Here is a 15,627-nt window from a genome sequence, read left to right on the forward strand (position 1 = left end):
GCGGGATTGGGTTGGGGGCGCTCCAGGTCCAGGGGGAGAACCGGCAGACCCTTACCCTGAAATGCAGCCTTTCAGAAGTGGCTTCCTGGGGAATTCGGGACGTTGAAGTCCAGGGTGCTGAAGTGGCCAAGAAGAGCGACCACTTGACCCCACCACACAAGCGGCGCCCTTGGGGGGGCAAGACTTCTCTCTCTCCCCCCCTTCGCCTGCTGGCGCCGCTCGCTTCGTTTCCGCGGGGCCGGGAAACCGGCCGAGTTGGATCTCCTCGTGGCCCCCTTTCTCCGGAGGGATCTTGGCTTTGCTCCACGGCCCTTGGCATGGCGGGGAGAGGTGCTGCCCCCGGGAAAGAGCAGAGCCCCTTCCCCAGCAGCTGCCCCGCCCTCCCCGCAAGCCGGCTGCCCTAAAGCCCTCCCGGCCTGGGGGAGCAGGGGGTGGGGGCAGATGCACGGGGGGCAGAGCTGGGGGGGCACTCGAGGGGGGTCTGGGCAGCCCCTGGACAAGGAGTCGGGCCCGGGAAGGCCAAGAGGGGCGGTCGGGGGCAGCGGGATGGCCTGGCCCCCGTAGACCATCGGCCCCTCGCCCGTTTCTCCCCGTCGGACTCCGGACTCCCGCTCGCAGCCGACCGAGCGAGCACCCTGCGAAGGCGGCGCTAGGCAATCCCCGGCGGGCGCCCGCTTGCAGAAGGAGGCTCTCGGGAAGCGCCGCCCTCCCCGCCCCTCCCCCAGCCAGGAGGGCTTTGCGGGCGATTGCTATGGCTGCGGAGGGGCCGAGCCGAGACGCGGGCAGAGCTCCAGCCGCCGCCGCCCCCAGACCCCTCGCAAGCGGCCGGCCCGGCCGGAGGGACCCCCGCCCACGCTCGACCCCCGCCGCCCGGAGGGGGCGGACCGGGCCGGCGGCGCTGCGCTGAAGGGACCGGCCGGCGGAGCAGAGGTGAGGGCGGCGGACGGGCAGCGCGGGGGGAGACGCCGACCCTTCCCCGACGGCCATCCCGACCGTCAGCCGGAGCCCCCCGAGAGCCCTCCAGCCGGCTTGGCGGCGGCTGCGGAGCCCGGAGGGTCGATGCCCGGGGCGGGAAGAGGCGGCGGGGCTGCTGCGGGAAGAAGCCCCCCGGCCCATCCGCCTCGGCCGCGGGTGCTGAACGGACAGCCGGCTCCGGTCCCTCGGCCGCCCCCGGCCTTGGGGTGTCCCTCGGTGGGCGGAGCCCCGGCTGGGCTGAGGGTGGGATGAACCCCCGGGCGCTGCAGGCCCCCCCCCGCCCCCCCCTCCCCACCGGAGCGGCCTCCTTCGCCTCCTCCGAGGCTGGCTAAGCGGATCAGCGCATAAGAAGCGCCCAGCACTGACCCGTCCTTGGCCCCGCTGCGCGAGGGGGGGGGCTCTCCGCTTCTCTCCTCTGCCCCATTCGGGGGGAGGCCTGGTCTTAGGTGCGGGGAGGCTTTGCAGAGCCCCAGAGGAGGCACCCCACTCCCGCCCTGCACGGGTAGGGGGGCTTCCTGGAGTCTTGGGGGGCTTTTCCCCTCACCTGGCTGCATGGCTTAAAAAGGGCAGGTGAAGCTGCCCCCTTCAGAATGGGACACTGTGCAGATGCTGGTGCACAGAAAATCGGGGTGCGGGGGCTTCAATTTGGAAGCTAGAGAATGGAATGGAAATTTTCTGGAAATCTAAATTCAAAATCTGGAGGAATTTCCTTCCCTGTGTGAATCCATAGAAAAGCTGCCCCCGTGGGGGGAGAGAGAGAGAGTCCATCCCTCGGGGGTTTCAAGGCAAAGCAGAACAGCCTGAGGAATCTCCTGGTTTTAGCTGGGGGTTGGGCTTTGCAACCTGCGATTTCATGCTTTACATAAAGTTTCTAGTCCTTAAGCAACTGCTGGGGGCAGGTGTATGTGTGTGTGTGTCTGTGTGTGTGTGTGTAGAGGGAGGTTTGCCGACTGTGAGTGAACTTCAAGCCTCCTGCATAATTGATGCTGCCTGGCAGCCACTGAACAGATTGTGCAGCGTTGGCAGCTCTGCCCCAGTGCAAATGGCAGGAGTGCCCAGCGAGTGCCAACTGCAGCATTCCCGTTGCTTTGGCCTTGGGGCATGAAGCCCCTTTGGGAGAAGAGCCACGTGGCTGCTCCCCCACTGGCTCTGCTTGTCAGAAGGTCGCAAAAGGAGATCACGTGAACCTCTGGATGCTGCGACCATCATAAATGTGAGTCAGTTGTCACTGAATGTAAATCATGTAACCGCGGGGATGCTGCAACGGTCATAAGTGCGGAAAAGGGTCCTAGTGCCGTTCAGTGCCATTGTAACTTTGAACAGTCGCTAGGTGGACCGTCGTAAGTCAAGGACTATCTTATCGGCTGCCTCTTATTGTGGGGTGACTTTGGGCCGGTCCTGTTCTCTCAGGCCGATCGACCTCACAGGGTTGCTGTTGTGGGGAAAATAGGGGGAGGAAGAGGCCTTGGATGCGTTCACTGCCTTGAGTTGTTGGTGAAAGTCATTAATTCCGTGGGAACTCCATCCCTCCATCCTGGCAGGTTGGGCACCTGGCCTGGGCCTTGTAGTCCGGGGGCCCAGAAGAGGGACCCAGAGGGCACCCCGGCCTCCTGCGTGGCCCTCCGAGGGAAGCAGGGAAGGGAAGGCCCCTGCAGGTCTCCCCCAAATGCCTTCCAGGTTAGCCACCCAGGCCTGGGTGCCAGGAAAAGGCATCTGCCCGGCTCTCCTTTCCAGGGGCCCTTAGCCAGTCCTCGCTGGCGGTGTCTCCAACTTCAGCCTCCTTAAGACGTGTGGACTTCAACTCCCAGAATTCCCCAGCCAGCAGAGCCACAAGTCTTAAAATGGCAGAGGTGGGAGACCCCTGAATTAATTCCATGCTGGTTGATGCCACCCACTGAGAGCAGATCCTGGCTCTGCTGTTCCCTGGCGAGGGATCCCCAAAACCCTGCTTCGTGCACCCCCTCTTCTCCCTGCACCCATCCGGTTTTATATTTTGCATGCCTTCTCCTGTGGGACAGGAGTGTGTGTGTGTGTGTGCGAAGCCTGCAAGGAGAGGAAGCATCTCCTCCAGGGCAGGCAGGAGGGTGGGAGGGCAGGGCAGGTGCCAGCCCAGGAGAGCAGGACCCAGAGGTTGCTCAGAGGAGCCCTCAAGGGCCCATCTTCTGCTGCCCCATCCCAGCAGCTGGAGAGGGCAGCAGGAGGGGGGAAGGGGTGGTCCTTCGTGTCCTGCTCCTGGGGTGGGGATCAGGCTGACTGCTGCTGCTGTGGGTGGGAGAGCCTCTGGGTCTGACCCTGCAGTGTCCTTGCCAGCTGACTGTCTCTGTAGAAGAGCTTCTTTCAAAACCAGTGGAGCAGAGAGGGCCCACCTGCTCTTCACTGCCAGCTGGGAAGGCCTCAAGGTGGGTTTTTTTTGGGGGGGGGCAGATGCTCCTGCTTTAAGTCGCTGTGGGGTGAGGAAAAGACACGCAAGCACAAACCCGTCCTGCAAGTGGATTCTGCCTCTGCCTCCGCACTTCCCTCCCCTTCAGCTGACATTCAGTTACATAAAGGCAGCATTGGCAGGGAAAATCTAGGTCAGGGAAAATGGTTTCCTTGGTTGCTTCAACCAGCATTCAAGAGATGGGGGAAATGGGGAGGGGGAGGGGGCGTTGCACACACACAGAGAGAGAGACACACACAGAGACACACATACAAGGCTCGGGAGTCTGAACCTGACAGGGCCTTTCAGGGGGAACATGGAGGCAGGATAAGAAGCCACGGATAGAAACGAACCAAGGAGAGAGAAACAGCCTGGAAATAGGGAGAACGATTAATCATTGGAACTGCTCGCTACCAGAAGTTGTGGGGGCTCCAACACTGGAGGTGTTTAAGAAGAGATTGTCTGAAATGGTCTAGGGTCTCCTGCTTGAGCAGGGGGTTGGACTAGATGACCCTCAAGGTCCCTTCCAGCTCCTCTCCTCTCCTCTCCTCTCCCCTGGAGGGCCTGGCGTTTTGGTCTCACCTGGCCAAATGACCCCTATTCCTGCCATCGGATGAGAAGAATCCTGCCTTAAAGACCTTTTGTTCCTCCAGGGACGACCCTCCCCCCTCCCTGGGCCGATCCAAATGCCATCGCTGGGTGGGGAATTCTGGGAGTTGAAGTCCACAAGGCTCCAAGGTCGGGCGTCCCTGCTGTTCCCTGAAGGGGGGAGGGGGGGACCCCCGCAGGGCGGCTGTGATCTCCGATGAGGGGCTCCATTCGCACGTCCCAAACCTGCTGCTGCTTGCAGAGCCGTCAAGGAGATTGCGCGTGGCTGAGGCGTCTGTGATTTGCAAGCGCTTCAAGGGGGCTTCGACCTTCCTCGGAGGCTTTGGAGGACCCTCCAACCCCGGGCCGACTGGAAAGCTGCATGGCTGATTTAACGTTTTGAGTTTCACCGTTCCAGCCCCAAAATCAATACCTGGGGCGGCTGGATCAATCGGGCTGCTGTAATTGCAGCCGCTTCGATCCGGCTCCTGAATTCGGTCCTTGGAAGGGCTACCAGCTGCTTTGGGGAGAGCCAGGCTCCGGCACCGGGATGCGTCCTGCGTGAAAGTGTCCTTGGGCTCCCACTGACTTCCTCCAAGGAGGATTTGGCGGCAGCTTTGAAGGGGGCGAGGGGGCTCCGCAGGTTTAGGATTTAAGGAGCAACTGAGCCGCCCATTCAAACTGCCAGGAGCCTCTTTCCCAGGTGGCTTGGAACCGCAAAATAATGTTGAGCCCATGAATAGATATAAAATCTTCCCTCGCAAGGCAAGGCGTTGTGGGGCTCCCCTCCACCACCCACAGCTTCTCCATCCTTTAGGTATCCTACACCCCAGCATGTCTCAGTCTTCCCCCAGGCATCCCACAGTCCTGGAACAATATTTACATCAAAACACATCAGAATATCAAGTTGGAAGGTACCCTGGAGGTCTTCTAGTCCGACCCCCTGCACAAGCAGGAGACCCTAGGCTATTCCTGACAAGTGGCTGCCCAATTTCTCCTTGAAAACCTCCAGTGATGGAGGCAAGCAGTTCCACTGGTTAATTGTCCTCACTGTTAGGAAGTTTCTCCTTAATTCCAGGTTGCTTTTCTCCTTGATTAGTTTCCATTCATTGTTCCTTGTCCTGCCCTCTGGTGCTTTGGAAAATAACTTGATCCCCTCTTCTCTGTGGCAGCCCCTCAGATACTGGAACACTGCTATCGTGTCACCCCTAATTCTTCTTTTCTTTAGACTAGTTAGCCAGACCCAGTTCAGATTACAGATTAACAGAGTTGGAAGGGACCTTGTAGGTCATCTAGTCCAACCCCGCACCCAAGCAGAAGATCCTACACCATTTCTGACAAATGGCAGCCCAGTCTCTTCTTGAAAGTTTCCAGTGATGAAGCTCCCACAACTTCCGAAGGCAACTTCTGTTCCACGGGTTGATGGTTCTCACTGTCAGAAAATTCCTCCTTCTTTCCAGGTTGAATCTCTCCTTGGTCAGTTTCCATCCATTGTTCCTTGTCTGGCCTTCAGGTACCTTGGAAAATAGCTTGACCCCCTTCCTCCTCTCTGGGGCAGCCCCTCAAATATTGGAAGATGCTATCCTGTCTCCCCTGGTCCTTCTCTTCTCTTCACTGGACCAGCCAGGCCCAGTTCCTGTAACCGTTCATTGTATGTTTTAGTCTCCAGTCCCCTCATCATCCTGGTTGCTCTTCTCTGCACTCTTTCTAGAGTCTCAACCTCTTTTTTATAGTGTGGTGACCAAAACTGGGTGCTGTATTCCAAGTGTGGCATTACTAAGGTTTTATAAAGTGGCACTTATTAAATTCTCCAAGGAAGCCCTATGCTTTGCTGACCCCTTCCACCTAATAGATCCATGCTCCTGTGTTTTTTAACAACAACAATGCAGGTGATTATTGGCACTTAATTACCGGTTTCATGAATCCAATGAAGGCCGTTTCTCTCGTCCCCAGACAGCCAATGTTTTGAAAACATCTGCTAAAAAGCTGGGGGCTGCATTGCAAGCGCTTCCTTCGGCATCTGAACTGAAATTGGATATTGCTCCGTTGCAGAAAAACCTAACTCTGGAAGGAGGCCCAGAGCAAATCTCAAAATGGCAAAAAATAATAAAAAATAAAATAAAATTACAATCAGTACCCAAACCACAGTTCTTTTTTTAAAAAAATGATTTGCAGGTGTGTGAAACATTTGCAGACTTGCTCATGGCCACCAGTATATTTGAGGGGTCAGGAAGAGAAAGGGGGGGGTAAGAAAGAAGCACAAAATTGTTATTGATGTCCCCCACCTCACCGAAGAAGAAAAGCATCCTGGGAGATCCAAAGCCTGCTGCCTCTGTTCTGGTTCCTTTTGCTGACCCAAGTTTTATTCGTTGCTTGGAAAAAGATGGAGGGGAGAGAAAAATGATACCAAGCCTGCAGGGTAGGGAGGTGCGGGGGGGGGGTCCTTGCTGGAAGCTGCCCAACTGCAGCCCCCTCCCAGGCCTGGAGAGGGGTGAGGAAACGGGGCTGCTCCTGTTCCCATTTGGGCCACTGAGGCATCTGGGGGGCCAATGGGGGGGCCTTCAGGAAGAGGACTTCACCGTGGGAGGGTTGCTGGTGGTTCCCTCTCCCAGCTGTACATGGTGGAGACCCTCAGAGCCCCATTGAACCCTGATGTATGGGGGGGAAGAAAGGTGGGGCTTTCTTCAGCAGAATCCCAGACCCACCAGCCCAAGATGACCTCAACCGGAGACCCACCCTGGAGCTTGTAGTCTGACCCTGAATGCAAATGGCTCCTAGCCAGGAGGTGACATTTAATGCCAGCGTTTGCTTCTTAATTAGCCTCTGAAGTACCAAGACAGGAGAACCTTTGAGGCTCAGGGCTGAATTGCAGGGTCCTTGGTGCTTTCTGAGCTTAGTTATTTTCTCGCAGACGTTTCAGGACCCAGCTAGGTAATGTCATCAGGACCAGAAGGGAATGGGTTGGAGGAGGGGGAAGAGGACAGCTGTGGGTATTTGGGGCTGTCTAAACTCAGCAAGTTTTTTTTGCAGGTGTTTCATTACCCAATTAGGTAACATCTTCAGTGCTAGAAGGGAGGGGGCTTGTAGAGAGGAGGAGGATTGAAGGGTCCTTGATGCTCTCTGAACTTGGTTGTTTTGTTGCAGATGTTTCGTGACCCAACTGGCATTGAGGAGGTCACTTGAACGAAACATGAAACCCCTCAGAATCGCTAGGTTTTTCCCTTTTGGGGGTCTGAAGACCCCCCCCTAAAAGGATGGGGAGGGAGGCTTATGCAACTCACCCCCTTTCTGATTCAACCAGCTGGTTATGCAATCGCAATTGGCAACTTCTTCCTTCCAGCCGGAGAGAGTGGTACCCAAGCCTGCCCTGGTCTCCATGGATACCAGCATCCGCCCCTCTTCCTCTTCCACTCTGTTTTCTTTTAACAATGGTCTCCTGCATTTCGGGGGGGCTGGGTTCAGAAGGTGCCCCAGATGGGAGACAGGGTTGGCAGAGGCAACGGGCAGCCATATTGCCAGGCCTGAATTCTCTTCCGTGGCACCTCCCACAAAATCCCACCCAGCGTGGCAGCTGCTGGATGGATCAAAGGTTAGACTTGTGGTTGGCTTTGAAAGGACGAAGGTGTGGGAAGAAATAGCCACCTGGTTCCATTCCAAGCCAGGAGAAAGGCACTGGACTGGAGACAAAACGATTGGAAAGAGGGTCCATTTATTGATGAAGTCAAACCACCAAGTACGCGTGATTCTGGACAGCTGACCAGATGGAGTTGAGTGTCAGGCCTGGAAGCCATCTTTTGCATTGAGCCTTCAGGCCTGCCACATATCCTGCTGTGGGAAACTGGGAGGGGGGATTGTCTGGAGCATGGGTGATATATAGTCATAATAACATTCCTTTCTCGGAGAGTCAAGGACATTTTGCCCTGCACCTGGCGTGGTGTGACTGGGAGGCATCTCCAGTTGGGACAGTGGTTTGATTGGACCACGTGATGGACATGTGGGTGCAGAGGGAAGGGACTTGGACTTTCTGTTGGGTGGGGGAAACCTGGAAGCTTTCAGATTCGGGTTTTCCCAGATGTGCCAATATGACATCTCTAATAAAATGGAACTTTGAGGAACTTCAAGCCTCGGAGTCTTCTTTTCGTTGGGGGTGTTACTTGGAACCCTGCATTGAGAGTGAGGGGTTTTTATACCTTCTCTTGGGCTTTGCACTTGAGCTTCCTGTTCCTGTGCAAGAACATGCATTCTATTGGTTGTTGTCAGACTCCCATGGGGCCATGTAGGGGTTATGTTTGTCTGAGCTAAGTTTGGTTGAAGTTTGCTGGGGGTGGCGCAATGAAGGGGCTTTGGGCAATTCCTATTGTGGCTGAGTGCTAATCCGACCTTTGTTGGATCTTGGGCGAGGAGATTTGCTTATGAATAGAGCTAGCCATCTCTTTATCTCTTAAGTGCTGACATCTGCTGTGTGCTATTAAGGAAGGTGGGGGCTGCTTTCCAAGGGCATGTTTCTCCATTTCTCATCCAGGGAAATATAATATTCTGTGTTTTTAATATTTCTCAAAATATTTAATTCTTCTAGGAGAGAGGTGGGTGCTAACTTTCCTCAAAGGGATGGAAGGGGATGGATAGCAGGTAAACAGCCACTCCGTGTGGCCTTTCCAGGGCCTTATAAAGTGGCACTAACCCTTCTCCTGATATCTCGATTCTGCCCTTCTGCCTGAAAGGCAGGGGAAACGCCCCTTCCTCTCCCTGCCCAGGTCCAAGCCCCACTCCCGCCACACCCCCAGAGAGCGGGGAGAAGCTATCCGCTGCCCAGTTGCTCTGAGCCAGGCGAAGATAACATTTTAGGATACTTCTGTGGTTCAAGAGGTCTAGGAACTTGCAGGAACCTGCTTGCCTCCTTGACTGATACTCTCTGGGACAGGGGTCTCCAACCTTGGCAACCTTAAGACTTGTGGTTTTCAACTCCCAGAATTCCTCAGCCAGCAAAGCTGGGAGTTGAAGTCCACAAGTCTTAAAGTTGCCAAGGTTGGAGACCCCTGCTCTGGAACAAACATTTTAACTCCTTCCCTCTCTCACACCCCGAGCCTCACTGGCTGGATTGGAGACCAGAAGGAGCAAGGAGGGAGCCCACTTGTTGGAGGGCATGTCTCCCAAGGACTACAGTTCCCGTCTGCTTTTATGAGCCCCAACAGGGCCTATCCCACTTTGATCCTGGTGCTTTTTCAAGGCTTCATCCTGTTGGCATGGAAACCGGCTCTCGTTCTGGTCCTTTTGCCAACATTGCATCGGTTGCGATCTGCCACCATCACAAAACGGCTGCCTCTTTCACACCTGTAAGTGCAGGGCACAAAGCAGGAGCACGTGGGTGTGTAAGAGCCAAACCATGAGGAATCACTCCCATCCATATCTTGCAGGGAGGGGTCCTGGTGGACAGCCGCTTCCTGGGAATTAAGGGGGGGCTCGCTCGGAGTGACCCATGTTCTTCCTCAGCCTCACCGCTGTCCGACTCCGCTGCCAGCTCCTCAGGCTGCTGCTGGACCACAACAGTTGTCTTAACTATGTCACAAATTCCGTGATTCAAATAGGAGAAGCAGGAGTGGATTTAAGGGGGAGATCCCCGGAGGTCCTTCTTGGTCTGCAGACCCATCCTGGGGCTGGGGGTGTCCTCGGGGGTTTCTTGATGTCCAGCAGAAGCTCTGTGCCGAGGATTCCCCCTCTGATGGCCCAGCCTGGGTGATTCCCACCTGCGTCCCCGGGTGCATTGTGACAGGAGTTGTGTCCCCCCACCTGACAGAAAGAGAGGCACCCCTCTGCCTGCTACTCAAACGCAGCCATGGTGCTGCTGGACACAGAAAGCCTCAGTTGCAAAGGTCAAGAAGTGGGTGATGCAGGGGGTGGGGGTCTGGCCTGGACCCTCCAGCAACCCTCCCCCTTCTCCGCCCACTCCATGCCCAATTCACTCAGGCCGCTAAGCTCAGTTTTTTTAAGTTAAAATAAGGGGCAGCAGAGAGAGAGAGAGAGAGTCAGAAAGGGAAAGAAGGAAAAAGTAAGAGAGTCAGAAAGAGAAAGAAAGAGAATGGAGAGAGAGAGGGAGAGGGAACAAGAAAAAGTGTCAGAAAGAGAGAGAGAGAGAGAGAATGGTGAGAGAGAAAGAAAGAGAAAGAAAGAAAAAGAAAGTCATTAAGAGAAAGTCAGAAAGGGAAAGAGAGAGAGAGAAAGTGAGAAAGAGAGAATGGAGAGAGAGAGGGAGAGAAAAAAGAAAGAAAAAGAAAAGAAAAGGAAGTAAGGAAGAGAAAGAAAGAAAGAAGAAAGAAAGAAAGAAAGAAAGAAAGAAAGAAAGAAAGAAAGAAAGAAAGAAAGAAAGAAAGAAAGAAAGAAAGAAAGAAAGAAAGAAAACGAAAGAAAGAAAGAAAAAGTATCAGGGAAAGAGAGAAAGAGTGGAGAGAGAGAGAGAGTGAGAAAAAGAGTCAGAAAGAGAGAAAGAGAGAGAGGTTCATGTGCCAAGTTCTCTCCATCTTTCTGATCTGAGTCTGCAGCCTGGAGGGTCATTTTGGAGACCCAAAAGCCACTCAGGCCTGTGGCAGCCGGGGAGGGGGCTCCCTTTTCTCTCGCTGACACACCCCCTGGGCATTTTGCATGTGCAGGTAGTCCTCGACTTACAACCATTCATTTAGTGATCATTCAAAATTAAAACGGCACTGGAAAAGGTGATTGATGATCGTTTTTCACACTTACGTCCGTTGCAGTCTCGCCATGTTCCCATGATCAAAATTTGGCAACCGATTCATATTTATGACCGTTGCCCGTATCCCGGGGTCACGTGATCCTACTTTGCAACTTTCTGGCAAGCAAAGTCAATGGGGAAGCCAGATTCACTTAACAACCATGTGACTCACTTAACAACTGCAGCGGTTCACTTCATAATTGTGGCAAGAAAAGTCATAAAATGGGGCAGAATTCATTAACAAATGTCTCACTTAGGAACTCAATTGTCGTCGTAAGTCGAGGACTTCCTGTATGGGAAAGGCACCCATTGAAGAGGGGGGAGGAGGCGTGTGGCCCCAGGGCCCCCTTTGAGCAGCGGCTCACCCACAGGGACGTCAACAGGTTGGTGGCAGCTGAGAAAGGTGCCAAGGTCCCTCCGAGGGCTCCTTGGGGCTCTCTCAGCGAATGGTTTTCCTGCAGATGTTTAATGACCCAACTAGGTAACATCATCAGTGCTAGTAAGGAGTGTGGTCACTCCCTTCTAGCACTGATGATATTACCTAGCTGGGTCATGAAACGTCTGGAAGAAAACAAGCCAGCTCAGAGAGCGCCAAGGACTCCTCGTTTCCACCCCGAGCTACAAATATTCTCCGTGAGTGGCCCTTCTGCCTGCCTGGCACTGACTGCCCTAACAGCAGCAAAGGTAGCCTACCTGCCAGGGATGTTGTGCGTCTCCTTTTGGGATGCGATGCCCCAATGAACATCTGCCTGATCCCTTCTTCCCCCAGGACCCCAGGAGTCGCCATGTTGACCAGCATCGCTGATGGGCTCCTCTGCTGCCTGCTGGGCAAGGCGCCGAACGTGGTGGGGCCCCTGGAGCCCGTCGAGTCCAGCGACGGCTACAGCTTCGTGGAGGTCAAGCCCGGGCGGGTCCTGCGGGTGAAGCACGTGGCCCCCTCCCGACCCCCCGGCACAGAGGAGGAACCCCAGAAGACGGGCGCCGTGCACTGCAAGCGCCGGATCGCCGTGTACCGCAATGGCCAGATGGTCATCGAGAACCTGGCCGAGGCGGTGCAGCCGGACGTCCCGCAGAATGGCGCTGAGGCTCAGGCCGCAGCTGAGGCAGAAGTCTCAGATGCGAATCCAGCCGCAGGGACCCCCACAGCCGGCGGGGGACCGGCTCTCAAACGCCGCCGGCAGAAGCCCAAGAAAGTGGTGCACATCGACTGCACCAAGTACATCGGCAGCTGCAAGGGGACCCACCGGGACGTGGTGCTCTTCTTCATCCACGGGGTGGGCGGCTCTTCGGACATCTGGAAGGAGCAGGTGGACTTCTTCACCAAGCTGGGCTACGAGGTGGTGGCCCCCGACCTGGCTGGGCACGGGGCCAGCTCTGCCCCCCAGATCGCGGCCGCCTACACTTTCTACGCCTTGGCGGAAGACCTGCGCAGCCTCTTCAAGCGATACGCCAAGAAAAGGAACATCCTGATTGGACACTCCTACGGGTAAGAGGGAACGGGGACAGGGGCTCTCCTGGAGGTTTCTTGCGGGCAGGTAGTCCTCGACTTAGAACCAGAATCGGGAGCAGAATTTACATCGCTAAGCAAGACGATGAAGTGCATTACCTCTGATTTTACAGTGGGTTTTTTTGCTGCGGTCATTAAGCAAAGCGATGCAGTTGTTAGTTGCATGGTTGTTAAGCGGATCTGGCTTCCCCCATTGATTTTGCTCATCAGAAGGTCGCAAAAGGGGGTCCCGGGACCCTGCAAGAGCATCCCAATTTTAATCACATGATGTCCGTGGGGGGAAACTGCGGTGGCCGTACAGGTGCCAAACGGCCCTAGGTCTCTTTTTTCTGCCCTGTCGTAATTTCAAACGGTCACTAAGTGAAGTGGAGGACGACCTGCGTAGAGTGCCTCTGAACATGGAGGCTCTCCGCTTCCCTACAAGGGACGGAGAGGCCACCTTCGCCGCGTCTCATTGCCCGCCCTGCGTGTCCTCCGTCTCAGGGTCTCCTTCTGCACCTTCCTGGCCCACGAATACCCGGATCTGGTGCACAAAGTCATCATGGTGAACGGAGGGGGGCCCACCGCCCTGGAGCCCAGCCTCTGCTCCATCTTCAACATGCCCCCCTGCCTGCTGCGCTGCCTCTCGCCCTGCCTGGCCTGGAGTTTCCTCAAGTGAGCCTCCGGGGGAGGATGGGGACGGGGGGGGGAGTGGGCAGAGCTCCCCTGCCACAACTGGGCTGCCCACCGGACCTGCGTGGCTGCCCTGAGGATGGTGATGGCGGCAGCAGCAGCTCCCGTTCCAGGCACTCTCTCACCCTGCCTGGCCTGGAGCTTCCGCAAGGGAGCCTCTGGGGTCAGGGACGAGGGGGGCAGGTCTCCCCATGGGCATCTTTCCCCCCCTGGACCCTCCCAGGCCCTGCCCGTCTGTTTGGGGGCCCAGATGGCCTTGAACCACCCCTCTCCTCCGGGCTCCCCATTGGCTTACCCCCTTTCCCCCTGCCCCCCATGCTAATCCCGTGCCCTTCTCCCTGGCAGAGCCGGCTTTGCCCGCCAGGGTGCCAAGGAGAAGCAGCTGCTGAAGGAGGGCAACGCCTTCAACGTCTCCTCCTTCGTCCTGAGGGCCATGATGAGCGGGCAGTACTGGCCGGAGGGGGACGAGGTCTACCACGCTGAGCTGACCGTGCCCGTGTTGCTGGTACATGGCATGCACGACAAGTTTGTGCCCGTGGAGGAGGACCAGCGCATGGCGGAGGTACAGCTACGGGGCCCTGTCCCACGCCCCCCCCAAACCCTCTTAGCCCCCAGGGAGCCCCTGATGGCTTCCCCTTGAGTGACACCCGAGGCGTCTCCAAGGGGAGGGTCTCCTTTGCTGCCCTGGGAGGCTGCTCGGTTGAGATGCCCAGGAAGGGTGTGGGGGGGTCAGGGTCCCCTTCAGGCAGATGGGCCCAGACACAGCAAGATTGGCTGGATGGAATTCAGGGAGGGGCCTATGAGAGAGGGAGGGGCTTGCGAAGAAGGCGGAGATGCTGTTCACCTGATTGCAGGAGGGACACAGGAGGGGGGGGCTGAGGGCCATTTCGGTGGAGGTGAAGTTTGTCCAGTCTGGATAATCTGTGTGGGAAGCACATCAGCCCTCCCAATTCCCCCCCCCAAATTAAAATTTAAGTCAAGGTCTCACTGGGGTGGGGGGGGCAGATTGCCAGCTGGTCACGACTTCCAGCTTGTGGGTCAGAAAAGCTGCATTGGTTCAGAGCAGCAAAGCAGCGCATGACAGTCTCGGGAGGGGGGCATCAACTGCCTTTCTTGGGGGGGAGGGGGGTTTCAGGCAAGATAAGGGCAGCTTGCACAAAGCTGCAAGTGAAACACACACACACACACACACACACACATACACAGAGAGACAAGATATTGTCCTCTGCAGTTCAAGGGAGAATGCAGATGCACTGAGAGAGCAGAAGAGCAGCCCCATACACAGCTGGGGTGCTCCTGAAGCCCCCTCCCCAAGGGCTCCCCAACCTGCAGGCCACCTGACTGACCCCCCTCCCTGCCCTTTTCGCCCCCAGATCCTGCTGCTGGCCTTCCTGAAGGTGATAGACGAAGGGAGCCACATGGTGATGTTGGAGTGTCCGGAGACGGTCAACACCCTCCTGCACGAGTTCCTGCTCTGGGAGCCCGAGCCCCTCCCCTCTGAAGAGGGCCCCCCAGTGGGAAAGAAGTAGCTGGTGGATGGGGGTCCATTCTGAGGGTCCCGGGGCCACGCTCTGGTGGCTGCCCAAGGAGAGTTTCTTACGGTGGATGCCGAGAGTTGTCACGGATGGGGAGACGGTGCTTTGTCTCCCTGCTTGGGGGGCCCGGTGGGGGGTACGTAGCTGGAATGCGGGGAACCCTTGAACCGAAGGACAGCAGCCAGCAACTATCAGCACCCCCAAAACTTCAGGCAGAGAAGAGAGGTGGACGGGCAGAAGCTGCTTTGCTTCTTGCAGCAGGATGATGGGCTCTGGAGTCTCTGCAAAGGGATGCTGGGGCTTCCTTCCTGATGCCTGGACTGGGCCAAGGGGGTGCCCTCTCGGAGCGGGCATGCGGGTGGAAGGGTGCCCGTGTGGACCGCTGACGTTTGATGTTTTCTGCCCCACCGCAGCTGCGTCTGAAGAGGTGGTGGGAATTTGCAGGCTGAATTCTCCCACGCTGCTGGTGGAAGAGAAGGACGTGGGGCCGAAGCCCCCCAGCAGCCCAGCCTGGGGGCAGAGCGGGGGCCAGGCTGCTCCAACCCCTTGCATCCTTGTCTTGTCAGAATCCTCACCAGCCTCTGCCCCCCCCATCCCAAGGACTGGGGGCTGCAATCCCAAGAATGCTGGCACTGAATGTGGTTGGAGCCCACCAGAGGGGGGAGAGGCTGTCACCCCCTCCCCACATCGCTTCTTTCCAAGTTAGGAGATGCTGGAGTTCAGCCCAAGATGGGGGTCCAGACCCCTGCCCCCTCCCTCACCTGTGCCCCTCCCCACGGTGTTTGTAAATAAACTTTGCAAAGTTGCATCTACCCCCCTCCCCTCCCCAACGGTATTGCAGGGTAAATGGGGCCAGCTCTCCACTTGGAGGGTTGGCAGCCGGGCATCAGCAGGAGAGTTCGGTGCCATTTGGGGATTCCTGCTTCGGCTTTGGCCTCTTTCCGGAACGGAGTCCAGAGGCTGGGAATTTCACATGGGGGGGGGGCTTGGAGAGCTTTTCTCGGCCCCTTCCCCTTTGGGCAGAAATGCAGCTGGTTCCTCAATTTATGACCACAACTGTTGGGAAAAGCACCCACTTTCTTTTCTCCCCCAATTTTATTCAAAGGATTAAAATACAAAAAAAAAATATTGACATAAGACAAGAGCATTAAAAAAAATGAAACACAAAAGACAAAAAAACGTATTTTCTCTTCTGCTTGGAACACTG

At 56.4% G+C, this 15,627-nt stretch overlaps 1 protein-coding gene across 1 annotated transcript; it reads left to right on the plus strand.

The window, feature by feature from the left end:
• The first annotated feature begins 11,491 nt into the window (after positions 1–11,491).
• On the plus strand, positions 11,492–14,414 carry ABHD8 (abhydrolase domain containing 8). The gene is made up of 4 exons (XM_070931952.1): positions 11,492–12,192; positions 12,697–12,867; positions 13,231–13,447; positions 14,259–14,414. Exons 1-4 carry the CDS (start codon positions 11,492–11,494, stop codon positions 14,412–14,414), a joined length of 1,245 nt encoding a protein of 414 aa, XP_070788053.1.
• Positions 14,415–15,627: the final 1,213 nt, after the last annotated feature.

This window comes from Pituophis catenifer, unplaced genomic scaffold (assembly GCF_029215685.1).
Source record: "Pituophis catenifer annectens isolate HBS135680 unplaced genomic scaffold, rPitCat1.0.hap2 SCAF_1, whole genome shotgun sequence".
NCBI lineage: Eukaryota > Metazoa > Chordata > Lepidosauria > Squamata > Colubridae > Pituophis > Pituophis catenifer.